General features: G+C 57.7%; 2 protein-coding genes across 3 annotated transcripts; both read right to left on the bottom strand.

Moving 5' to 3' along the window:
- Positions 1-830: 830 nt before the first annotated feature.
- SART1 (spliceosome associated factor 1, recruiter of U4/U6.U5 tri-snRNP) lies at positions 831-12,957 on the bottom strand. The gene is made up of 20 exons (XM_037053253.1): positions 12,571-12,957; positions 10,539-10,596; positions 10,076-10,131; positions 9,442-9,568; positions 9,215-9,320; positions 8,873-8,950; positions 8,669-8,768; positions 8,436-8,578; positions 8,125-8,331; positions 7,345-7,469; positions 7,129-7,262; positions 6,896-7,029; positions 4,284-4,457; positions 4,047-4,157; positions 3,705-3,792; positions 3,068-3,158; positions 2,809-2,944; positions 2,136-2,225; positions 1,906-2,027; positions 831-1,820 (listed from the first exon to the last, which is right to left on the bottom strand). Exons 1-20 carry the CDS (start codon positions 12,875-12,877, stop codon positions 1,802-1,804), a joined length of 2,406 nt encoding a protein of 801 aa, XP_036909148.1. The 5' UTR covers positions 12,878-12,957; the 3' UTR covers positions 831-1,801.
- A 1,246-nt stretch (positions 12,958-14,203) lies between these two features.
- Positions 14,204-21,760, bottom strand: TSGA10IP (testis specific 10 interacting protein). Of its 2 annotated transcripts, XM_037053252.1 has the most exons (8): positions 21,620-21,760; positions 20,820-20,953; positions 19,988-20,700; positions 19,664-19,817; positions 17,975-18,145; positions 15,379-15,478; positions 15,053-15,165; positions 14,204-14,351 (listed from the first exon to the last, which is right to left on the bottom strand). In XM_037053252.1, exons 1-8 carry the CDS (start codon positions 21,746-21,748, stop codon positions 14,219-14,221), a joined length of 1,647 nt encoding a protein of 548 aa, XP_036909147.1. In that variant the 5' UTR covers positions 21,749-21,760; the 3' UTR covers positions 14,204-14,218. The 2 variants fall into 2 exon arrangements, with proteins under 2 accessions (XP_036909147.1, XP_036909146.1); XM_037053251.1 differs by lacking the exon at positions 17,975-18,145 and having other exon boundaries at positions 21,620-21,748.
- Between the last annotated feature and the right edge of the window lie 3,651 nt (positions 21,761-25,411).

Below are 25,411 nucleotides of genomic sequence, written 5' to 3'. Positions count from 1 at the left end.
GAGGTTCGTGGTACTTGTTGCCCAAGGCCAACCAGTGAGTAAATGGAAAAGCACCCAGAGTTGGTGCCCAGCTTGCCCCCGGCCCCGGCTGAGCTCACTGACCCTCACGCGAGCCTGCTCCACGGCATTGCTGCCTCAGTGCCAAGGGTCAGTGAAGTACTGCAGGTGGGCGGGGCCCCTCCGCTGGGCGGCAGGGCTGGATGCACACCCTCCCTGGGGGTCAGGCATCAGAGGGTTCAGTGATCCCTCCTAGGGGCTGAACTGACTTGCCCCCCACCCCCCTCACCCCTCATCAGGGAAGGGAAGCACCTGGCCTGGGGGTCAGCAGCCACAGAACAGGTCAAGATGGTGTCAACTGGACAGTCTTCCTGGAGGAGGCCCACCTCAGGAAGACCTGCCAAGCCCCTGTTCACCACGTGCTGCTTACCCAATCACCAGGGCCAGAGTTCAGAGGAAGCCTGGTCCACTATTGCCATAGGCACTTCTGGCTCTGATGATGGCAACGGCCTCCTAACCAATAGGCCGTTGCCTGCAGGGGATAAAGCGTAGGCTTTGAAATAAACTTGGCCAGGGCTGGTGCCCCTGCCACCATGCCAGGGACACGGCACTGCCTGTCAACACCAGATGGCCTGTGTAGGCTTTTGGGAGAAATGGACTGCGACCCCTCAAAGCCTAAACCCGGTCTGGATACCCCACAGGCACCACCAAGGGACCCAAGGAAGGAGCCAAAGCACATATTAAATCAGAGCCAGACCTCAGGGCGGGCAGACAAGAGCTCAAGAAAGGAGACTGCAGAATGAGTCTGCCACGCAAAAACTGCTGTCAAAAGCAATTGGTTAAGGCAACTGTATTTTGTTCTTTGCTTACATTTCTCATTTTAAAAACAATCCGAACCATCTGGAATAGATGTGGGTGCAGGTGGGGGCAGGACGCTGGTCTGCCCGACCCCCAGGGGAGCCTCGTGTCGTCTTTTCTTCTTTCCGGGCCCTGGCAAGCCCCTGGGCAGCACCTCCAGGCCTCCTCCTCCAAGCTCACCTCGAGGACTCCCGTCTTCCTCGCCGCAGCTGTTCCTGGGACAAGTCTCCTGGGAGGCGCTCTAAGGAACTCCCACCCTGAGGACACGATGCTCTCCATGCAGACCAAGGGGGCACTTCCGCCCTGCACAGCGCCCAGTCCCTGTCCTGCCAGGCTGGGCAGTCCTGGGCCTGGCGGGTAGTGACTTGTGTGGCACTAGAAAGTAGGTGCCAAGTCTCCACTTCTTAGCAGACAGCCTGTCTTGCAAGAGACAAATGGTGACCTTTGACAATGGCCCAGGTCCCATGCTACTGTGGCAGGGGTGGTGGGGGAGGGGGCTGACAACATGAACCACTGGCCTGTCTTCAGCTGGCTGGTGGCCAGGGTTCGGGGGACTGTCTTAGAGGGTCCAGGCTGGTTCTCTCCCTGCATCTTGTTTAGTTATTCATGTCTTCTGACGACCAGGCCTCACCTGGCAAAGGCCAGGCTCTAAGCCATCTCACCTCCGAATTCCAGGTGAATGGATGAAAGAATGAACTCACTTAATCTTCGTAAGATGCCCTGTACAAACGGTGGAACTGAGGCTCAGAGAGGTTCAGTGACTTGCCTGAGGTCACACAGCGGACCACTTAGCCTGCCTGAGGGTGGCGTCGATGCTCCTCCCAACACTGCCTGCCTCTCCTCCTGGTCTAACCCTGGAATCTGCACCATGACCAGGGAGGAAAAAATAAGAAGGGAACTTTATTTAATATTAAAGTCGGGGCAGGGATTGGAAGCGAGGGCAGCCTCACTTGGTGATGGTGTTCCTGCAGAGAGAAGAAGGGTGTGAGGCTGCAGTGCGGGCACCAGGCCCACACCCGCCCACCCAGACCCCGCGCCCGGCCCACTCACGCGTTCATGCTCTTCCCACTGCCGCTGAGCACGATGTACGGTGTCTTCTGGGCCTTCTGCTTCTCCTGGAGCAGAGCCACGGTGCCCAGGGGCGTGTCGCTGGAGCTCATCTTCTTCAGGAGCTGCGGGGTTGCGCGGCCAGTCAACACAAGGAAGGAGCAGCCCCAGCCACCAGCCACCCCAGCGCCAGCAGATAGAGGAGCCACCCCATGTCCCCACAGGCCACCCACCGCCTCCTCGTCCAGCTTCTTCATCCGCCGCTCTGTCTTCATCTTGCCTGAGCCTTTCCCATGGAAGCGGTGGGACAGCTGCCGGAAAGCCTGAGGACACAGGGCAGGGACCACATTGGAGCTGCCTATGCCCCACAGGACGGGGGAGAGGTGGAGACTCAGCTGACCCAGGGTGGCAGGGGATGGGAGAAGGGGAGACAGGCTCTGGAGGGAGGTGTGCTGCACTGGAGACACGCAGGGTCTCCGGTGAGACCTGCTGGGCTGAGGCTAGGCCAGGTCACCCAGGGTGGAAGGAGGCCAGCAAACCTGGGCATGCGTGGGAAGCAGTGCTGGTGGGGTGGGGTGGGGGTGGAAGACAGGGAGGGGACAGGACAGTCAAGCAAGCACTGCCAGCTAAAGCTAGGGGTCTGGGAGGGCACAGGAGGGAGTCCAGGGCCTGCACCCTGCCCACCAGAACAGTGGCACTGAGGGCAGGTCAAGCCACTGAGGGGGCAGGTGAGCAAAGGAGCTGAGGCACCTGTTGACCCTCCTGCCAGGCCTTTGAGGGGGACTGCTCGTCCACCAGAGAGGACATGGGGGCACAGAGCATTGGACACTTTTGCATGGACCCTGGCCAGTGACCAATTGAGCCCAGGCTCTGTTGTGCCCCCAGGACCCTCAGAGGCGTCCTCACCTCCTTAGGTGTGAGTTTCCGGCCCGTCTCGTCCACATACTCAATCTTAACATCGGGCTTGTAGCCGTCTTTCTCCTTGAAGTCCTGGGTGAAGCCACGGTACTCCTCCCGCCGGCTGTACTTGTCATCGATGGCCCTGACCCGAGAACAGAAGGGGCTTCAGGGCCAGCCACCGCCCACCCTGCCGGGTGCTAGGCAGTCCCAGGTTGGCGCCAGTCCCCCCCTGCCCCCCCGGCCTCTGCCCGCCCCGGCCACTCACATCTTGTCCTCAATGCAGTATACCGCCGACGGCAGGGACTTGTTGGGGGCCTTCACCCGGGCCACCTTCTGCACCGTCGTCTCCAGCAGCCCTGGGGAGGGGGGGTGGTGAGACTCCAGGCTGTCCACCCCAGGCCAGGGGCGGGGCAGCCTCAGAGCGGGCCGACCCCTTCAACTGCACAGAAGGCCCTGCAGGGACCTCATAGCCGGGCGGCGGGAGCAAAGGTATCAGGCCTGTTTTGCAGACAAACAGAAGAGACTCGGAGGAATCAACCCTTGTCAAGGGCCACCGCCCAAGTAAATGGCGGAGCAGGGATCCTAACGCCGGGGTCTCTGTGCCACAACCCGGACTGCTTCAAGGCCACACCCCCCCCATGCTTCCTCAGAGGAGACACTGAGAACTGAGGGGCAAATGGTGCTTCGCAGGAGGACACCACGTGAGCAAAGCCATCACAACTGGGTGATGAAGAGCGGGCAGTACACACCCTGTGACCACCCCACACCGGGTGCAAACGGAATGGCTCACAGCCCTGGGAGCAGGGCAAAGACAGCGGAGGGGACCGGAGGAGGCCAGGCCGGCACCTGGCATCACAGCGCCCAGGCCCTAGCAAAGGCTCATGGCGGCCCAAGCCCCTCACCTTTGTTCTGACACAGGAGCAGCGCAGCTGCCAGCCCTCTGTTCACAATGGGCTCCTCGTCCAGGATGGTGGTGGATGAGGCAGAGAACTGGGGGGCGACACACAGCGGTGAGTGGGCCACGTGGACTCTTCTCCCCATTTACCCCACCAGTCAGCCCCCACCTCACTCGACTGTGGTCCTTCTCATGGCCAAGCCCCGCACGCCCAGACATCTCACTCAATCCTCGCGATAAGCCGAGGAGACTGTGGCTCCGAGACACTGAGTGACTTGCCTCGAACCCCACCAGGCTGTGTGGTCCCCGCCCTTCCGCACCCGCAGTCCCACCCGCCACCCCTCCTCACATCCTGATGCTGCTTCTCCTCGTCCAGGTTGACGGTGCTCCAGCCGATGTTCTCCTCCCCGTCTGACTCGGAGCCACCGTTGGCTGAGCGATCCTCGTCCCGTTCAAAGTCCTGGGGACAAAAGACCAGCATCGGCCCAGGCCCACCCCTGCAGACCATGGGGCTGGCCCTGCTGCCCACCCTGCCCCAGCCCCAAGCAGAGCAGGTCGGTGTGGCGTGTGCTGCCTTAACGCCCACCATGAGCTCCTCCTGTTCTTCCCGGTTGCCGGCCAGCCCGTAGGTGGGGATCTCCCCCAGGGTGCGGCAGAACTCCGATGTGGCGTTGAACACAATGGCCCCCTTCCGCTCCGGGTCCTCCTCCTCCTCCCAGCCCCGCTGGCGGGACTCCAGCTTCTTCACAATCTCCACCACCTGGAGGAGAGAGCAGTTGTGGGCAAACCCAGAAGGTTCTGGGACACTGCCACGGAGACCCAGGAACCCCAGGTCCTCCCTGGGAGGACAAGCCATTCCCCCTGCCCACAGCAGACCTCTGACAGTCCCTATGTCCTCCCTGACTCTAGTCCACTCTCCACTCTGCACCTGCACCAATCTCGCTAGACTAGGTCACTCCTCTGCTCCAAAGCCATCAATGGCTCCTACTGCCCTTTGAATCAACATCCAAAATCCTACATGACCACAGTGACCATGGCCCTGCCAACCCTTTTCCAAAGCCCCTCAACTTAACCACCTCAGCCTCACATGCCCTCCTCCAGGACCTGGAGCACACTAGGGCCTCTCTTACCACTTCCTTGCCACCTACCTCTTCTAGAACCCGTCCCGATGCCTCAAGGTGCTCAGATGCCCTCTGGAACTTCCCCATGCTCCCTGCACTGAGCGCCCCAACCACCCACATGCTCTGTCTGCCCTCCCGTTGCAGATGCCCAGCCCTGCTCCTACCTCAGGCCACCCCCTACCTGCCATGGCCGAGACCACTCAAAACTGCCCGACAGTATGCCCTGACTGCACCTACTCTGTCCCCTCTATTGCGCCACGGCCACGAGCACAGAGGATTATCTGCGGCCTCCCCTCTGGAAAAAGTCCTTGACATGCAGCCTCACTGCTCTGCGCTCGAAAGCAACCACCTCAGAGAAGTTTCCAGCCAGTGCACCCACTCCTGCACCCCTTCCCTTCCATTTTATTATGTTTACTTTTTAAGGAACATCATCATAAACCTAGAAGGGTTATATCTAACAATGCATTTTGCTTTTAAAGTAACAGTAATAAGCAAACACACACCCATCACCTGAGTACCCTTCAGGGCCTCATATCTGTGGTCACAATTCACTGGCCTTCTTTCCAGGTTCGCCACGTCGGGACAACCCACAGTATGTTATTCTTTACTATGTTCTTCAAACATTATGTGATCTGAATCGTATAATTCTTGTAGTTTGCATTTTTAAAATTTTTATTTACTTATTTATTTAAAGAGAGGAAGGGAGGGAGAGAAACATCCACGTATGGTTCTCTCTCACACGCCTCCAACTGGGGACCTGCCCCACAACCCAGGCACGCACCCTGACTGGGAATTGAACTAGCGACCTTTCAGTTCACAGGATGGTGCTCAACCCACTGAGCCGCACCAGCCCAGGCTGATTTGCTTTTTATGAAATGGACATGCTACCTACTGAACTAATGAGGCACCCTGATTTGTTTTTTAGAAAAATATTTTAAAAGTGAATCTTGACAGGAGTGGCTCCAGCTCATTGGCTTTCCACTGCAAGGTCACGTCCCGCGAGGAGAGTGGACCTCAGTGCAGGTGACTTGCACAGCAAGGAGAGGCCTTTTCTGCCCCCGCCCGGGATGCGGCTACAGGCTTGTTTCCTGTGGGCACAGGCAAGCGTTTCTCCGGGCCGCACATTCGGGAGGGCCAACTGGGCTGCGCGTTACACTCGCACGCTCACACATGCGTGCACATGAACACTTTTACCCTGAAAGAATGTGCTGACGTCTCCCCTATCTGATTAGACTCACAAGGCCATGAAAAATGTTAGTAATTCTGACAGCTCCACATCCACACACTAGACGTTGTCAGACTTGGACGTTTGTGACAAACGGCGGGGGTGTGACCTCACACGTCACGGTTCTAGCTCTCCTGTTCTTGGTCACTAGTGAGCCTCGCTGGGCATCTCATGGCCGTTCACCCTTCCACGTCTGTGAACTGCCTACTCGGGTCTTGGGCCTGTTTCTGTTTTGCCAAGTTTTTGTTCTTTATATATTCTTGACACCAACCCACTGACTGTTACGCATATGGACAAATCTCTTCTTTGGGCCTTTTTACATTCTTCATGCCTTTTAAACAAAACTTAAGTTTTTAATTTCTACGTAGAAATGTTAGTTTTCTTTCTTCATGGCTTATGCTTTACATTTATATCTTTAAAAACTTCTCTCTTGAAATAAGACAATCACAAGAAGACAAACACTCTATGGTTCCGCTTAGAGGAGGTCCCTCGAGGAGTCAAACTCACAGACAGAAAGTAGAGCGCTGGGCGCGGGGGTGGGCGAGGGGTGGGGAGTGAGTGTTGGGTGGCGACTGGGTTTCCGTTTCACAAGAGGAACAGAGTTACGGGGATGAACGGTGGCGTCTGCGCAACAAAACTGCATGCGTCCCTGACCCGTACACTTAAAAAGGAAAAAATCTTCTTCTACCATAAAGTCAGAGTCATAATCCCCTGTATTTTTTGAGATACTGTGTTTTTACTTCGGACACCGCACTCCATCCGTAAGTGAACTCTGGGTAAGTGTCAGGCCTGAGGCTCGGCCCCGCTGAGGCCCCGGCCACCTGCGCCCACACCCAGCCCGAGGGCCCCTACCTTCTCGCCACTGTCTCGCAGCTGCTGCAGCTGCCGTAGCCGGCGCCCCTTCTCCAGCTGCTTCTGCAGCTCCAGCTCCGCCTCATCCTCCTCCAGCACCTCCGGGGACCCAGGCGGTGGCCCTCCGCCCTCCTCTAGTGAAGACACAGGAAACGCCTGCTCAGGTCGCCCTCTGGGACCCTGGGCTCCTCTCCCTGCCCCTCCGCCCAGCCTCAGCTGGCGGGGCCCCTCACCCTCATCACTGATGTCCATGTTCTCCACTCGAGTGTCATCTGACTGCGGGGGCTGAGGCTCGGGCTCCTTCTCCTCCTCCTCCTGGGCCTCCTCGTCTCCCTCCAGCACGCGGCGCCGACCCCGGCCCCGCAGTCTGGGCGAAAGAGACCTCTCCAGTGAGCATCGGCCCCCAGGCCAGCCCATCCCCCACCCCCTACCCCTGGGTCCAAGCCCACCTGGAACCAAAGTCCCCATCTTGAGTCTGGTCCCCAAGAGGCAGCAAGTCGTCAGCCCGCACTATCACCTCCTTCTCCTTTTTGCGGATTTTCTTCACCTTCCGCTTAATCTTTTTAAAGGTCACCTGAGGGGAAGAGAGGAGAGACATGGAGAGGGGAGCGGGGAGGCGGACCGCTACCAGCCCACGAGGATGAACACTTCTTACAGGAAAAAAGACGTGAGGTGTGTGAGGGCCGCCCCACCAGTGAGGTGAGGAAAACTGAGGCACAGCGCATAAGTGCCTTGCCCAGGGTCCCCCAGCAACTCGGAGAGCTGGGGCCATGAGCCTAGGCAGTGTGGCCCCGGTCCTGCTCTTGGCCACTCAGCCACGCAGTCTACTGAGCCAGCCGTTTGACCTCTGTGTTCACACAGTAATCCCTGACTTGAAACCCACATACAGCGCCAGAATCGCCACTTACCAAATCATTACTAACCCTGCACCAGCCCTCAAAAGGTGGGTCCCACCACCCCCATTTCAGATGGGACGCCTCGGGCTCACAGTTACAAGGTTCACCCGTGGCACAGGCTGGCTCTGGGGCAGAGCCTGAACTCAGACACAGGTCCCCCTGGCTCCTGGTCCCTGTCACTGCCTCCCCAGCACCTCCCCAAGGCTACCAATCACAGCTCCTCTGCAAGGACAGAGCTCCTTGGGAAGACTAGACCTCCCTCCTCAGCTCATTCTGACAGGAAGGAGGCACCATGGCCCAATGACGAATGCGGGTTGGGGTCACCAAGCTCACCATCTCCTCTGGCGTGAGGTACTCGGAGGCCAGCCGGGGCCCGACCGTGCTCAGGGACTGAGCTTGCAGCCGCAGCTTGGCCCGGATCTCTTCGAGCTCACGTTCCCGAAGGCCATCGGCCATGCCGCCCTGTTCCAAACGGAAGGAGTGCGGCCGCTCGCCCTCCAGCTCCTCATCATACTTGGACAAGATGGAGCGGGGTTTTTGCTGCAAAGCAAGAGGTACAGGTTGAGGCCCAGCCTGGCTTGGGAAGGGGCACAGAGTCCGCATGGCCGAGGTGCCCTGCCCCAGGCCCCACGCTGCCCGCCTGCCTGTGCCAAGTCGTCCACACTCTCGTCCTCTGCATAGGGCAGGTAGTCGGGTTTCTTCTTCCGCAGCTCCACGTTCTTCTCTGCCCGCTCCTTATCCACCAGGTTCACGTTCACCAGCACATCCTCTTCCTCCTGCAGCACTCCTGGAGACAGGACAGAGGCAGCAGCCAGTCACACCTGCCTTCAACTCAGCTGTGCCTGTGCCCAAACCACAGGACCCCAGCACAACGCACCTTTGTCCTTGAGGGTTAGGATCATTGTCTCCCCTTCTCTGAAGGAATCAACGGCATGCTCCACGGTGAGGCCCTGTAGGTCCCGGGCACTGTACATGTTCTGGAAGGAACGGGGAAGGTCCCGCTGAGTCAGGAGCCCTGACCCATGAAGCCCTGGCACCCCAGCACCAAGGACAGTGTGCCACCCCCACCCCACACCCTCACCTGCCGCCTCTGCCCGAACTCCTCCTCCACCAGAGTGCTGACACCAAACTCCTGGTCCATCTCCTCCAGCAGTTTGGCCTGTGGGACAAGGGGCGGGGGGGAGGACCTATGACCTCAGGGCCACTGAGGATCACCAGAAGACACACAGGGCTTTCTCAAGTGGGAGTACAAAAAGGGTAGGTCTTGCAGGTGAGCCACAGAGAATGCAGAGCAGGCGCCACTGACCACACACCTCCCACGTCTCCGAGCGCAGCCTCACCTTCCGTGGGTCAGCCCCCTGCCTCACCAGCTACCCTGGCACCAGAGATACCGAGCAATGCTCCCGGCCGCCCAGGTCCTCACCCTCTTCTCTGCCAAGTCCTTCTCCTTCTGAAGCTGCCGGCTCCTCTCAATCCAGGCCGCAGTGTCGTCCAGCCAGGGGTCATCCTCCCCGAGAGTCTTTATCTTCCTGAAGAGGGAAAGAGTGAGCCTTCGGGAGCCCGGCCCTTCCTGACCAACCCCGACCACAGAGCTCCTTGGCAGCCTCCTTGGGCCCTTCCCTTGCCCTCCCTGGCTGGGGACCCCCTCACCCCAGCTTTTGGTTCAGGAGGCGCTTTTCTTTGGCAGCCGCCAGCTTTTCTCGTAGCTCCTCTCGCTGCCGCAGGGCCATGGGGTTGATGATATCGGCCGCCACGGGCTCCTCCTTGGTGCCCGCCTCTGGAAGGGGGGCCCAGACGTGAGGCCATGCCTGCCCATGGCTGGTGGGGAGAGGAGGGAGGCACTCACCCGGCCCCCTTCCAGCTCAGGGGGCCAGAAGGGGCCAAGGGAAGGGGGAAGGATCTTCACTTCCCTACTCCCACTTTACCCCACACTCCCATGTCACCCCACACTCCCGTGTCAACCCATGCAGCATGATAGGACCCTCTGTGCCTTCCAAACCCCAAAAATCGTGCTTAAAAAAAAAAAACCAACACCCACATGGCCCCAGTCTGTGGCAACTGCGTGCATTCCTCAGCCCATCTAATGCCACCTGGTGGCCTGAGCGAGGAGGCAATGCCCACCATCCAAGCTTAAAGAACAAGCCAAGGGCCATCGTGACAGCAAGGAGTCCCATTCCCACCGCGATCACACCCACAGACTGCAACGGGGACTGAGTCTCTCCTCCAACCCCGCTTTCCTCCGCCCACATGCCCCGCCTCACCCCCGCCTTGGCCACACACTCACCCTTCTTGACAGCATTGACCTCCAAGGGTTTCAGCCCCAGCTTTGCCCGGAGTTTACTGAGGACGAGATATACAAGTGTTAGGAGCTGTCAAAAAAATCAAAATGAAACGGGGCACCAAACGCATTTCTGGACATACAGGGGATAAACACAGGATGGGACTGAGTGGTACGAAGGGTCCCAAACAGACAGGGCCAGACCAAGGCAGTCCGGGGCATGGGAGGGCCTGGCCTCCAAATCAGGGAACGAGGGCACTGGGCCCTCCCTGCCCCAGACCAGTGGAATGCCGTCTTCCTCCTGAGGCTCAGTGTCCTCCCCCAGAGCTCAATGGTGGGCTGACGTGGTTTACTGGCACATCCGGTTCCAACCAGAGCGCCCTTGTGTGCGAAGAGCCTCCCTAAAGCAGCCACTCTACACCTACCTGTTTCGGAAAGAAAAGGCAGAGACAGAGGACACAGGACTTACTTGGTCTCCTCGATGCTGAGTGACGAGGCATCTCCCGAGCTGGGTTTGGAAGTGGCAGCTGAAACAATAGGACGCAGGGCTCAGGAGCTGAACACAAAGCCAAGAAGCTACATCCTTGGCCCCAGCTGCAGGGCCACAAATGAGGGCCCTCACCAGCACCAGGCCTTCCTGAGACACCAGAACACGGCAGCCGTCTCCCAGCCCCGTAACTCCCTCCAGCTGAGTCCCTCCCCTGAGAAGCCCACCTCATCGACATACCTTCTCTTCTTGACCCCAAATACCCAAATTTCTGCACCCATTTCTTTCCTACACCTTCCCTTTGTACGTTCTGTGTTTTCAACCTGAATTGCCCTCTCTGGCCTCACTCCGAACAACAAAGTCCTAGCCAGATGCCAAGATCACATGCCAGGTCCCTCATGCTGTCCGGTTCCGCATTAGTAAGAATGAGCTGCTCTCCCAGACTCCACGGCACAGTCAGTCATTTCTGGGTCTGTTACTCCCCACGAGGCAAGGGCCATGTCGGCAGCAAGACCGTGTCTTCTGTAATTCATGTAGTCAAGATAAACACTTACTAGTGTCCTGCTCTGTGCTGGGAACACAGGGACAAAGAAGCATCTCAAACTCCCTCCCTCCGTCTCACAAAGAGAAAACCACCTCGCTGAACACAGAGACGGAAGCTAGACGCTCTTGGATGGAGCTGCCCCGACCCAGCTCCCATGGTGCACTCGTCCCTCCTACACCTCCACCCCATGGCCTACCTCCTCCCCTTCCCCCACACACGGACCCTGGACTCCAACCCCTCCAGACCCTCTGCAGGCTCACCAGCCTCCTTATGTCTAAATCCAATGGATTCTTTTCAGCTCTGGTTTTGCCTGACGTCCTGGGGTGTGTAAAACTTTCCATCACTTCCTTCTAACAGCTCTCTTCCCACAGATCCCGTGACACAAGGTTTAGTGTTTTCCTGCCTTTTTGGCTACTCTCCCACCTTTCCTGTGGTGTTTTTGCTCCACCTTCTACTAAAGTATTGGCATTTCTTGGGCTCTACTCCTGACCCTGGCTTCACACTCCCCGCTCTCTCAGGGGACTTCATTTCCCTCTCCCAAATCACCTTCATTCACCTCTCCCAAATCGCTCCATCAAGCCCAAACCCTGGGTCTCTCCCATGCACATCAAATGCAATGCTCTCAAAAACTGAGTTCATTATCTTGCCCCCCAAATCTGCTTCTCTTCTAAACTCCTCAACTTCAGAGGATGACAGCATGGCCCACCTAGTTGCTCAAGCCAAAATTCCAGTCATGCTCAATTCTTTCTTTCCCTTCCCAACCTCATTCGAGCGTGTCAACTCCTCTTCCAAACTACCCCTGCAGTCTGCCCGAGTCTCTCCACCCCACCCCACTGCTACCGCTCTGGTGCAGGCCACTCCCAGCCTCCAGCCTTGACCACCCTTGACCCAGTTTTCCATGCAGTGATCTTTGCAAAATGTGCATGGGATCAACCCACTCCCACTTCAAATCCATGGCTCTCTACTACCCCCAGGACAAAGTTCAGAGTTCTTAACACATCTGTTCGGACCCCTACCTGTCTTACAGCCTTAAAAGTCTCTACTGTGCGCCCCACATGATTTGCTCTCACTATACCAGGTTTTGTCTTGCTTCTGTACACGCTGACACCATTCCCTTCCCTCCCTCCTTCCTTCCTTCATTCATTACATTTATTGAGGGCCTGTGAATAGCCATTCATTCATTCGTCCATTCATTACATTTATTGAGGGCCTGTGAATAGTCAATTCATTCATTCATCCATTCATTACATTTATTGAGGTCCTGTAAATAGCCAATTAAGGAAAACAAAATCTCTGTCCTCAGAGATTAGTAGAGGGGGACAGCCCAAATACCCTTAAGAAGGCCATTTAGTAAGTGCTGACGAAGACAACCTGCGACTGTCTGCACCTGCAGAGCTGGGCCGGCCCTGCCTCCAAAGCCAGGGACCCCCCGGCCGCCGCCCCGCCCCCTGCGCAGGCCCCGCCCCTCACCGGCCTCGTAGCCATCGTCGCGCTTTTCCCGCTTCACGCGCCGCTCGGAGGGCTCGGCCTGGCTGCGTTCCCGCCCGTGCGCACTGCTGCGGGCCTCGGTCTCGCGCCGCCCGCTCCCGCGCTCGGTGCCCCGTTCCCGGCTCCGCTTCCGTCGTTCACCCCCGCTGCTGCCGCCGCCGCCACTCCGGTGCTTGTGTTTTTTGTGCTCCCGATGTCGCGGCGGCTGCTCGGTGGCGCCCCCGGTGCCGGCCGCTGCCGTCGTCCCGGCCGCCTCCTTTTCCCCGCGGTGCTTTTTTGACGACCCCATGGTGGTATGTCTGCCCCGAGCCCGTCCGCCACCGAGCCAGACGACGCAAAATGGGAAAACTTCCGGGTCGCCCGGCAGCCGCTGTCGTGTTGCCGGAAACTAAGAGCGGCTGCTTCCGTCGTTCGCTTCAGCGCCTGCCCCAGAGGTTGATGGGAAGGCCGGGATTGGAGCCCGACGGCTGAATTACGGCTCCCTCTGACCGGGTGGACGGACGTCTTTGAGTCGGTGGTGCAATTGCACGTGCGCTCTCCCAGGTGCACTGGCGTGATGGAGATCTGGGTCCCGGAGCTATGAGGGCCCAAAGGGTATCTGAGCCAGCGTCCTCGGAGCTGGGGGCCCCTGCCAGGCTTCCCTGCGCTTGCACAACCCAGCCGCGGGATGCTCACTGTCTCACGGGCTTTCCGTGGACAGCTCCCCCGCTCCAGTGAGGCGTCCCTCAATGGACTCCCTGGGGTCGTGCCTCCTTCGAGGCTGGAGGAACCAGCCTACTCTCCTCTGAGCTCCACAGCCCAGCCTGAGTCCCTCTAACCAGTTTCGTCAGCAAAAATGCTGTCTTCCCACGTTCTCGGGATTTTTCCCCAATTTTTATTTGTCGATTTTAGAGAGAGAAACACAAATGTGTTGTTCCAAATAGTCATACATTCATTGGTTGGTTCTTGTTTGTGCCCTGACCATATCTAACCAGCAGCCTTAGCTATGGGGCTGAAGCTCTAACCAACTGAGCTACCCGGCCTGGGCCGGACTGGGTTTTCTAACCTGCGCTCCATGAACTGCTAAGGAGCTCCAGAAGAACTGTGTGGTTGTGAACCCCCTGAAATTTGGTGCAAAATTTGGCACAACTGTGTGTGTGCTTTTTCCCCTTGAGAGGGGCTATAACTTGAAGTTATTTAAAGTTAAAAGTCCAGCTCACACAGTGCCTCCTGACTCCCCACCCTACCCCCCAGTTGCTCCATCTGGTGTTCCCTAAGCATACATCTGCTATGGTGTGATGTGTGTGCCCTTTCAGAGGTCTGCCCCACACCCCCAATGGACTGGGAGTTCTCAAAGGCAAAGACCGTCCGTCCTATCCTATCCACTCTCGAGTTTCTAGGACCCAGCATATGTGTTGGAGACGGCGGGTGGGGGGGGTAGGTGCGGGGGTGCTCTGTGAGATGCTCCACTCCTCAGCAGCACACAGAAGGCTGTGTGTGCTGGGTGCTGCCGGCTGAAACACCCAGAGCCCCCTGGGGGATGGAGAGACAAGCTCCACCTGCTGTCTGCCCACCCACCACATCGTTCTCCCAACCCACAGCCTCTTCCCACCACCGCCAGAAACTCCACACTGCATTTTTCATAAAGCCTTTAATTTTTATCTGAGGGACTGGATTTCCAGTCTGGGCTTGGGGCGGACTGCCTCTCAGGCTGGCTGCCGACGGGTTCTTTCCTTGGGGGGCTTTGAGAAGAGCGTTCCGCTCTCTCTGTTGACCTATGCCTCCTTAAAGATGAACACAAGGATGGAGGCCACTGGGCTCCGCTGCTGCCCAGCCCCACCCCCAAGGACCCCCGGGCTATAGGAGAGGAAAGGGCATTGCCCTTGATGATACGGGTTCAAATCTGACTCCTATGCTGTGGGACCCTGAGGAACTGACTTTTGTCTTTGAGCCTCAGTTTCCTTCTTGTGAATTAGGCTTCGTGATCCCTGCCCTGCAACGTGTTACTCTAAAGCGTAAGGGACAGTATATGGCGGGGACTGGCACGGACCCAGTCCGCAATGGAGGCTTAATGTGTAGCCACTCAGAGGGCGGAAGATTCCCTGTCTGGATATGCTGCTTACTGACTCCTGTGTCCTTGGGAAAGACCCTGCCCCTCAAGTCTTGAGTTTCTTCATGGAGAAGTGGGGGCCCCACCTTCCTCAGGTGACATGGAGGACAGAGCCTGGGGATGTATCTGTTGCCTGCTAGAGTGGCAGCGTCTTCCGGGTCATGGAGGGGGCATGCAGGGTGGACACGGCAGGACTGAAGCTTAGGTCCAGGGCTGCCCACCGAGTTCCCTCAGCCTTTCCCCAGACTTCAGCCCAAGTTGAAGGGGGACAGGGAGACAGCCCCCTGCAGGGCCTAGAGTGCTGGCGGCCACCAGCACCACACCCCTCTCCCCACAGCTGGGCAGAAAGTGTCTTTGCCAGCTAGATGGCCTCACCTGGGTTTCCTGGAGGTGCCCTTGCTTGTCTCAGCCAGCAGCTGTTGCTCATCCAGCCCCAGGGCTGACAGCACCTGGGAGAAACGCCGGGTCACGGTGAGCCGGGCATTGGCCTGAGGAGAGAGAAAGGGAGGTGTTCCGCTCTGCACCGGGGCCGCTGAGGACAAGTGGGGCTCTGATTACCGAGGGGGTCCAGGGCTTCCAAATGGGCTGCAGCCTGGGGTCCCATCTAAGGGGGCCCTCTCCCACTTCACCCTCCCCCCACAGGCCCAGTGAGAAGCCACATTCTCCGGGGAGGCCTCCTGGTACTCAGGGCTAGCCCTCACCTGCATGGCCTGCTGGAACAGGTAGGGCCGGGCCTGCACCCTGTGCTGGATGCCCTGCAGCTCGGCCTGGTACTCAACAAAGCGTTCTCGCTCCTGGCGCCTGCAGGGAGACGGACCTCTGGGCAGCCAGGTCTGGACACAACCCGTCCCCGCTTGTGAGCCACCGGTCTTCACTGAGGACTTGGCGTCCCCCTGCCCTCACCTTTACAAAGCCATTTCACACTTGTCCTTGCCCTGGATCCCTCCTGAGGTCACTGGGGTAGGAATTAGTGTTCGCCCCATTTTACCGCAACTCCCCTAAGGCTCAGGAGGGTTGAGCAACTTGGCCAAGGTTGCACAGCTGGGACAGAAGAGACTGAGCCCTGAGCTGAAGTCTCCAGGCTGTGCAGCCAGGGCTTGCCCGTCCTCCCAGCAGCCCCTGAAGGAGAGGGGCCAACGCTGGTTTCTGAGCAACTGGGCATCTGCTCACCCAGCCTGTCCCCTCCCTGGTCCACGCCCGCACCATCTCACACAGCGCCTGTGAGGAGGGAGCTGTGGCTTCGGGCAAAGCCCCGGGCTGGGCTCTGGGCTCTGGGCTGTTTTCTCCTCTGTGCTGTGGCAGGGATTGGACGAGCTTGCCAGCATTTGCTGCAGTTCTTATAAGCAGACAGCTTAGGAAATGGGACACAGGAACTAAACCATGTGTTGCAAATAAAAGAACACATCTCAGAAGACTTCCACTGGGGAAGCACAAACCCACTTACAAAATCCAGTTTGTGCACTTATCAGAAATGTGTCTGCTCAGCAAACTGAGTCTCCTGACAGCAGGAGGGGCCCTCTGGCCACATCACACGCAGGTCCGGGCACCCTTCTGAGAGGCACATGTGAAGGCCACGGGGCTTGGTGGCAGCACCCACAGACAGTACGGGAGGGAGGGAGAGGCCAACTCTCACTGGGATCTCTAGCAAGTCCACCAGGCCCTGTAGAAAACACTGCCTTGCAGGTTCAAACCCTTGGCTATGAGCCAGAGAAGGAATCTTCCTCCTTTCAAGAAAAGGAGATAGATTTGAGCCCTGGTTGGTGTGGCTCAGTGTACCAAGTGCCGGTCTGTGAAGCAAAGGGTCTCCAGTTCGATTCCCAGTCAGGGCACATGCCTGGGCTGCAGGCCAGGGTCAGGACGGGGTGCAAGGGAGACAACTACACATCAATGTTTCCCTCTCTCCCTTCCCTTCTGTCTAAAAAAATAAATAAGATATTTAAAAAAGAAAAAGAGATAGATTTGAAAACCCATGGCCAGGAACAGAAGTTATAGCCACAAGGAGTCTTCGCCGTTTAGGAGGGAATTCACAGCAGTTACAAGGGGTGGGGAGCTGGGAAACAGGAGCTGCCGTCCCGTCGTCGTCTTGCCTGTGATGTCCTGCACGCTTTCCTGCCTTATTCTTATTTCTGTTAGAATTCAGAGACAGCACATGTCTGGGAGCCCGAGTGAGAAAGGAGGCAGTGTCAGTGGATGTCGGCCCTGTCCGTCATTGTCATCTCTGATTCCAAGCAAGTCACATCACCTCCCCACCCTGGGTGACCTCTTTGTGCCCTCCCTCCTGGCCAGGCCAGAGTCTCCACTGCTCTCAGATGGAGAAAAGTTCACAGGCTGTGAGGGCTGAGAGGCCCTGTGGGAAATACCTGCTCCCAAGAGGCAAATGAAAGGTGTGTGTTTGAAATACTCATCTCGCTGACATCTGCCCCTTGGAGTTTGAAACCTTCTGTCTTAGTGAAAAGCAATGACCTTGAGGTCTGGTCAGAAGGCATCTCCCAGGATGAAAGGAGATGAGGCTAGGAAGGGGCTGCCCTGGTGCCAGTGGCACCCAGTAGGTACTCCTTGTCCACGGCATGGGCGACCACGGTGTTATGTTTCACTTGGTTGGGCTTTGGGGGAAGACCCCGGTGCCCTCTCCCTGAGGACCCGGTGGGCGCCGAGCCCTCCCAGGCAGTGGAGTGGGCAGCTAACGGGCTGCCTGGGTTGGAATCCCAGCTTCGCAGCTCACTTGCTACCTTTGGTAAATTATTTCAGTTCTCTGAGCCTCTGTTTTCTCATCTGTAGAATCATGGGGATGGTGATAATACCTACCTCATGGGCCTGTTATGAGCCTAAAAGAGATTTTCTTTTAAATATGCATTTGTGGTTTTTTAATGGTCAAACTGTAGGAAGAGAATAAAACAGATAACTCTTCGCCTTGACCAGGAACATTGCCTTCTTCGGGAGTGGGACTATAGGTGCTGTTCACCTTCTGCATCAACTCTTTTGGTAGTAGCTGAATTTTTATAGCAAGTATGTTTGGCTTTTGAAATCAGAAGAACAAGATTTGAAAGTGATAAAGCATGTAGCACATTTAACCTGAGCGTCTGACAGCCTCAGAGACTGGTATTAGCTGGGTGACGCTGGCCCAGCCCCTCCCCCTGAGCCTCCTCGTCTTGATCTATAAAGTGCAGCAAAGTGGACGGCCAGCCCGCCAGAGCTGGAAGATGCCAGCGGAGGCTCAGTCCTGAGGGAAGGTGAAGACTGGGTCTCTTGGGACCTTCTGTCTGTCCCCACCAGGCCCTCCACAGCCAGGCTTCCTACCTCAGCTCTTCCAGTTTCTGCCGGGCAGCCCCTGGCCCTCGACTCCCTCTGGGTGCATAGGCCGCCAGGCAGTGGGCCACCTGCTGCTGGACCCGCAGCTCCCGGGCCCGCCGCAGCTCTGCCTGCTGCTGCTGCACCTGCTGCTGCCGCTCCCAGGCCTGCAGCAGGCTCCTGGGGCGGGGCGAGGGAAGGACAGGAACAGAAGTGTGTGGTCAGGGACCGTGTGGGGCAGTGTGGGGCTAGGCTAGTGCGTCTTGGCTTGAGGGGCAGGCAGACGGATGAGTGGATAGAAAAAAAGAAACAAAATGGATGGACGAAGGGGCAGATGCATGGTGTGGATGGTCGAATAGACACCACCTCGGTCAACCTGGAAGCTTTTTCCCCCGGATCTCAGGCCAGTTCCCTCTTATCAGTCGGGCCTGGGCTCACATGCCAGGGAGAGACTCCCTGACGAGCCCAGCAGCCCTCAGGTGTTGCCCAGCTCTAGCTAAACACTTTTTTCATTTATCGATTCCCTTTCTGCGCAAGTAGAATGTAAACTCCGGAGAGCAGAGTTTCTTGTCTGTCCTGATACATTTGCCGCGATGCATCCCTGGCAGCTAGAACAGTGCCCGACCTAGACAGACACTCGACATTGGTGAGTTCATGCAGAACTGGGTCATGGTCAGGCGGCAAGGTGGACAGCCAGGCACAGGGGAGATGCAGTTATTCAACTGGCACATATTCACTGAGTGTCTACTACGTGCCCGGTCCCATGTAGAGCACCGGAGAGGCCGTCGCCAACAAGGCCTGGCACCCGCCCTCACTCAGCCCGGCACCCCTGCAATGTGGCGTGGCCAGCAAGAGGTGGAGGCGAGCACAGGGGAGAACTGGCGGGGCCCCTGACTGGAGAGCCGAAAGGTGTGTCTGTGTGAGCTGGGCAGAGCGGGGAGAGGGCCAGTCCCAGGACAGCAGAGAGGGACAGCACGGGCCACTCCAACCACGCGGACCAGCCTCCTTACCAAGGGAGCTGGGCTTTGTCCCAGGGCACAGGAAGGATGGAAGGATTTCCGGCAGGAGACGACAGGGTAAGAATAGAGGGTACTGTCAGAATGCTGAATGGATTCTCACCTGCCAGTTCTAACCCGTCGCTGAGGCCCACTGAGCCAGCCTCCAAATGGACACCCTTCTCTCCACCCCCCTGGCCCCCTGGTGCAGGCCCCTATCAGCCCCCAGCGCGACAACGCCAGCGGCTGCGCACACTGTCCCGTCTTTGCCCTCTGCTGCCCCCATCGCCCGTGCAAGCCCCAGGCACAGCGACCACCCAACTCTGCTGCCATTGTTGTTGCTCCGCCCACAGACCTTGAGCCTCTTCGGTCTGGACCAAGTTTTCAATCTTTATATCCCAAGGACCATGAGTGTACACTCCATATATGTTGCATTAATCACTTAGTTCATAAATTATGAGTGGATAGAAGATGGGAAGAGATTGAAAAAGTTGCCTATGTCAGTAGACAGTTGGCCAAGCAGACGGACAGAGAGACAGATGGATGGGTGGATGGAGGGATGGATGGGCGGATGGATGGTCAGAAGACTGATGAACAGACAAAGGAAGGAAAGGAGGAGAGGATGAATGACTAAGGGTCCCTTGGAGAACTGCCTCCGTCTCCACTCTGCCTGGCCCCCACCCTCCTCCCTCCTCCACCGTACCTGGTGGCCTCCTGTCGTTTTCGGAAGGTGCGGTTAGGCAAGTTGACATACAGAAGGGTCTCCTCGTCTCCGGAGGCACGGGCCCTCCCACTCCTGTTGGAGGCCTGGACAGCAGCTGGCAAAGCCTTCAAGGGGTGCTTTCTGGGACCTACCCCTGTGGGAGGAGTCAGAGACTGCTCTGTCTCCCCACCCACTGGGCAATCCCATCCAGCCCCTGGAGCCCAGCCCAGGCCTGCCTGAACTTTGGGCCTGAGTCCTGGCCCCCCAACCTCCTCTCTGAAGTGCAACTTCCTAGGGCACCCAGGCATTGACCCTCACACTCACCACAGTCCAAGTCTTGCTGTAATTGCTGTTGCAGCTTTTCCAGGTCCCACGTCCCCTCCAGCTTTGGGGCCCTTGCCTTCCTCCTCCGTGGTCCTTGAGGGCGGCTGGAGCTGGCCCTGCTCCCTTGGCATTGCAGTTCCCCCCCCTCGGAGGCCTCCTCACGGGAATTCCATCCCTTCCTCCGAGCCCCCGCCCTCCTGTGGGGGGCCCTGTGCTCTTCCTCCTCACCCTCCTCTGTTGCCTCTGAAAACCATTTCTCCTTGGGGACCGACCCTTTCCTGGGAAGCTGGGGCAGTTCCCCAGGGCTCAGATCCCTCTCAGCCTCCTCAGCACTGGGGGCTTCTGGCTCAGCAGCCTCCTCAGACTCCGATCCGGATCCTGACCTCTTCCCAGGTGGCTGGAGGCCACGGGGCAGCTCCAGCTCCTGGTCCTCCTCTTGGCCGGAAGGGATAGAGACGCAGCTCCAGGCCCTGAGCTGCTGACTCCCCTCCAGGTTTCGAGTCTTCATCTTCCAGCATAAGCCATGAGCCTCTAGGAGGTTGGCAGTGGACTTATAGCTGGACTCGTGCTTGGGGGATGCAAAGGCCAAGGGCAGGGCATGCTGCCCAGGGGCTGAGGGGGAGCCAGGCTGAAGCGTAGCTCGGCCATTTCTGGCGATGCTCTCCCAGGCCCACTGGAAAGGGAATGAGGGTTTCCGAGGACAGGGAAAGAGACTGAGGAGGGAGAGGGCAGGGGGCAGAGGTCAGGGTCAGCGTGCTGGCCCCCAGCGGGGCCTGACATCCAGCATCCCCCCCACCCCACCCGCCCCCCAGCTCTTCCCACAGCTGCTTACTCCTCGGCTTCAGCAGAGCTGTGCCCTTTCTTGTTCTGGGCCCTGGACGTCCGGTTCTTCTTCACTGTCTGCCCTGCGCTCTGAGATCGCTGCGGCTGGTCCTGAATTACACTGTCACCACTCCCAAGCCTCCCCTGGGCAGAGAAAGGACAGGAGGCCCAGCTCCTAGAGCACCTTGCACTTCCCCAGGGCCCTCCACTTCTCCGCACCTCGGCTGGCCCCGAGTGGACTGCTAGCCACCTCAGTTCGCGATCTTCCATCAGCAACAGCTCAGGACTTTCGCACACTAACTGATTTCACCTTCCCATCCCACCCAACATGCAGATGAGAACATGGAGGTTCAGAGAGGTGACATCATTGGACTAAGGTCACACAGCAGTAAATGGAGCCAGGACCTGGATGAGCTGAGTCTGTCCCCACAGCCCAGATTTATCACCACTGCACTGTGTTGCCTCTGGCCCCTGGCAGCTCTTCTGAATGCCCCGTAGGGCCCTGGACTTGCTAAGTCCAAGTGGAAGGAATTCAATACCACCCCATGGCACGGGCCCCTGTAGCAGCACTCTGCTGGGGGCCTGGGAGTCATCCCCGGCATCCTCTTGCCTTCGCCCCGTCCTGGCAGGCCTCCCCACGGTCCCTTCACTCCTCGAGCGTCCCCTACTCTCACCTGGGCCTCAGCTCCAGTCTCATGGCTTCTCAAGGGGCCCCCTCTGCTCTGGCCACCCCTGACCCCAGAGAGCCAGCCTGCCTCTTGGAAGGTTGGAAGTGGGCCGTTGGAAGTCCCCCAGCAGGGCCTCCCTCACCTGCTCAGCCTGGGGGGTGCCGGAGAGAAGCTTGAGCAGCCCTGGAGCTGTCCCTGGATCCTGGAGCCGGGGTTCCTGCCCTGGTCTCCCTGACCTGGTCCTGACCAACTGTTGGTGGGTGTTTAGCATACTGGTGTCCTGCCCCACCCCCACCCCCATCTGCCAGCCTTGGAACTGTCCTCCCCACCATCTCTATGGCAACCAGTCCTCAGCCAAGTTGGCAGGGCTCGGGCAAACAGCAGGCCAGGAAGGGTCAGCCAGGATGGGATGGGAGACCAACTTCCTTCCAGATGGGAGAGTTCAGCAGGATGCTGAGGAATAGTCCAAGACTGGGAGTTCAGAAACCCAGGGCCAAGCCTCTTTAGGCCTGCACAGTGACCAGGTCTGAGTCCCCCGTCTTTCCTTGGCCTGCGTTTCCCCGTCTGTCTGTAAAATGGACCTCAAGATGCCGCCACCTGGGAGGGCCCTCGGGCCCTATGAAGATGCCAGGCGGCCCTGAGCTGGGCCCGTTCCCTCTGCCTGCCTCTGAGGCGGCCCCCAGCCCTGGCGGAGGCCCTGCGGGAGCCAAACTGAACTCTCACAAGGTCTTGTTCAAATCCCTTGCCATCCCAGGCCCTGGCCAGGCAGGAAAGGCCAGGAAGCTGAATGCCACATCCAAGAGCAAGGTAGCAGGCAAAGCAAGCCCAAAGAAAGCTCTGCGGGCGGGGGGGGGGCGTGAGAGTATTTGAACCCCATCTCAAACTCCTAGCAGCACCAAAAAGCCTTGCTGTGGAAAATCCCTGAGGGACGCCCGGTGCTGACCACTACCACCCACGGCACAGGGACACAGTGCCAACCCGAGGCCCTGGAGTGGCCTCTCACCAGCTCTGCGACCTTGGACAAGTCTCTTTCCTTCTCTGCCGAACTGGCCCATCCCTTAGGTTTGTTGCAAGGAAAATGAAATCACAAAGGCAATGCACGCGGTAAATGTCTGTTTTTACTGTTGTAATAACAACTAACAATTATTGGGAGGCAGTGGAACATAATGGCTAAGAGCACAAAGGAAGCACTGGGGTTCAAATCCCAGCCCCTCCATTTGCTGCATACTTTCTTGGAGCCTCCGTTTCCTCACGAGCGACGCGCAGGTGGTGAAAATTGCCTGTCTCCCAGGTCCGCGCTGAAGGCTGAGTCGGTTCACACAGGTACACACAGCAACTCCATGGCCCATGACTGCTACATGAGTGTTGTTGGTGAGCCCACAGAGCGGCCCCACTGAGACAGGTTATGGAAGTACCTCCCAGCAGATGCCCTGGAGGCATGTGTCCTCAGGCCCCTGTTGCTGTGCGCCCCCTGGCTCTCAGCCTCCGCCTCTGCAACCAGCCCAACCAACTCAACAGCCTAAATGACGCTGCAGGTGAAAAAGGCCTCATCTCCCAAAATCGGTCAACTCAGCTCTTTCTGGTGAGCTGTCATCCCATCCCCCCATCCACCTCCTCTACTGAAGGCCACCCCCAGGACCCCAGGTGGAAGGCACAGGGGTTTCATTTGCAGAGACACAGCCCTGCAGACCCCGACCCAACTGATTTTTTGAACAAAGCCTGGGTCACTGACTTCCGTTGGCAGAGGACAGGCCTGGGCTCCTCAGGCCGCCATTTTCATGAGGCGCGTTCAGACCGCTTCTCTAGCCGCCCTTGCTCTCCTGCAAGGGACGCCATCCAGCCTGGTGGCCTCATGAGCTGTCTGTGGCCTCCCGGCTACCCAAGATTTCACGTCGCAGCCCGACCCTCCCCGCACAGTCCAGACTCCCCCAAAGGCAGCAGCTCCGCACGCACGTGTGTCACATGCCTCTTGATGGCATCAGTTCCTCCTGTGCTTGACTTAGTCTCGCGTTGCTTTGTTTGGTGACGTGCTGCCCAGCTGAGTCCCCCAGGAGCGGTCGACTCCATCACACAGCCCGGGTGTGCAGGCCACAGGGCCACCTGGGTCTGTGGAGGTGCCTCTGCGATGCTCCGATGACGACAGAATCGCCTGAAGAAGCACTTCTCTGGTTTTTTAAGATCTTACTTATTTATTTTTAGAGAGAGGGGAAGGGAGGGAGAGAAAATTGATGTGAGAGACACATCGCACGGTTGCCTCTCACACGTAACCCCACCGGGGATCCAACCAGTGACCTTTCACTCTGTGGGACGACACCCAGTTGACACTCACTCAGCTGAACCACGCCGGTCAGGGCCTGTCTCCCTGCATTTTTTATTGAAGAGCACTGGTTACTCCTTTAAGCACATCTTCATTAATTTTTTTGCCATTGGGCCAATTTTTATGTGAGTTGGTTGTTTAAATTCTTGTTCATTTCTCTGTTGTTTCTTGTCTTTTTCTTTCTTTCTTTTTAAAGAGTTTGTTTATTTATTTTTAGAGAGGAAGGAAGGAAAGGAGAGAGAGAAACATCAATGTGTGGTTGCCTTTCATGCACCCCCTACTGGGGACCTGGCTTGCAACCCAGGCATGTGCCCTGACTGGGAATTGAACTGGCGACCCTCAGGTTCACAGGCTGGTGCTCAGTCCAGGGAGCCACACGAACCAGGGCTCTTGTCTTTTTCTTTTTGACTGGTAGGAGCTCTTTACTCACAAGGTCCCAGCCACCCGACAGTCAGCATCATCTCTGAGGCCTCTGTGGAGCAGAAATCCTTGATATTGACATGGATCCGTAAATGGTTTTTTTGTCATTGCTGTTGAAGCACAGTTGTCTCCCTTCTCCCCGCCCCCTCCCTGATCTGTAAATGTTTTGAATAGGGGTCGGTATTTTGGATGTCTGGAGTCCTTTCCCCGCCCCTGGGTGGACATCCTCCTATAATTTTGTCTGTGAGGTGATGGCGCGACATCGTGTTCAGAGTGACAAGCTTTGTACTCTCCTTTTCTGTGGCTGTTCTCACCTGGTCCGAGTCACCTGAGGAACTGAGCAGCTGTCTGTCACTTTCTGTCTCCAGGAACAACTCGCATAAGGTGAGGGCCGTCTGTTCCTTGAAAGCCTGGTGGCACGGCCCCGTCGGGGCTCTTCCACATCAGAATCTGAGATTGTCATTTTATCTGATGGTATCGGTCCGATGAAGCGTTTCTGTATTTTTCTGCCAATTGTGGCGTGTCGTATTTTTCTGGGGAGGCATTCATTTGATTGTTTGTATATTGGCTAAGATACAACTATTTGTCACATTCTTTGATATTTTGATATCTTAAACTTTTGTGGGAGCTCGGGGGCCAGATCACGTGGGACCCAGAGCCCACGGAAAGGCCCTTGGGTCTGTTGTGAGTGCGACAGAAAGTGCGACAGGATATGGGGAATGGCACTGGGTCCAGCATAGAGGGAAGGAAGCTCCAAACTCAGCTGCTGCTGGCCAAGATCCAAATTGTGAAGGAAATAGAAAGAAATCTTTTGTCACTCTTGAAGGCCCTCGAGAGTATCAAGGGAGGGAGGGCGGATTCGGAAACGGGGCTTTGCCAGGAGGGTCGTCTGAAAAAGCTGACGTGGGGGGCTGCCTCCTAGTCCCAGATCCGGGGAGCAGTGCTTTGGGGGGGGGGGGGCTGTGTGGAGAGCTCGAGGTGGGCTTCCCAAAGTCACGACACCCCAGGGGGCGTGCCGGCCATGAGGCCTCCGGGAAGGGCTGCGGAGCCACACTGGGAGCTGACCCTCGCAGGGCAGTGGGTGGTCTTGCCCAGGGGGCTTCTGTGGTCTGAAGGCAGGCGAGGCAGGACTACCCAACAGTGTGGGTCTGTGGGTGCCCGTCCAGAGAAAATCAGAACCAGCCAAGAGAGAGGCCC

Source organism: Sturnira hondurensis, unplaced genomic scaffold (assembly GCF_014824575.4).
Source record: "Sturnira hondurensis isolate 20B ecotype Veracruz unplaced genomic scaffold, ASM1482457v3 Scaffold0007797, whole genome shotgun sequence".
Taxonomy (NCBI): Eukaryota; Metazoa; Chordata; class Mammalia; order Chiroptera; family Phyllostomidae; genus Sturnira; species Sturnira hondurensis.
This window is presented reverse-complemented; position numbering and strand designations above follow the sequence as displayed.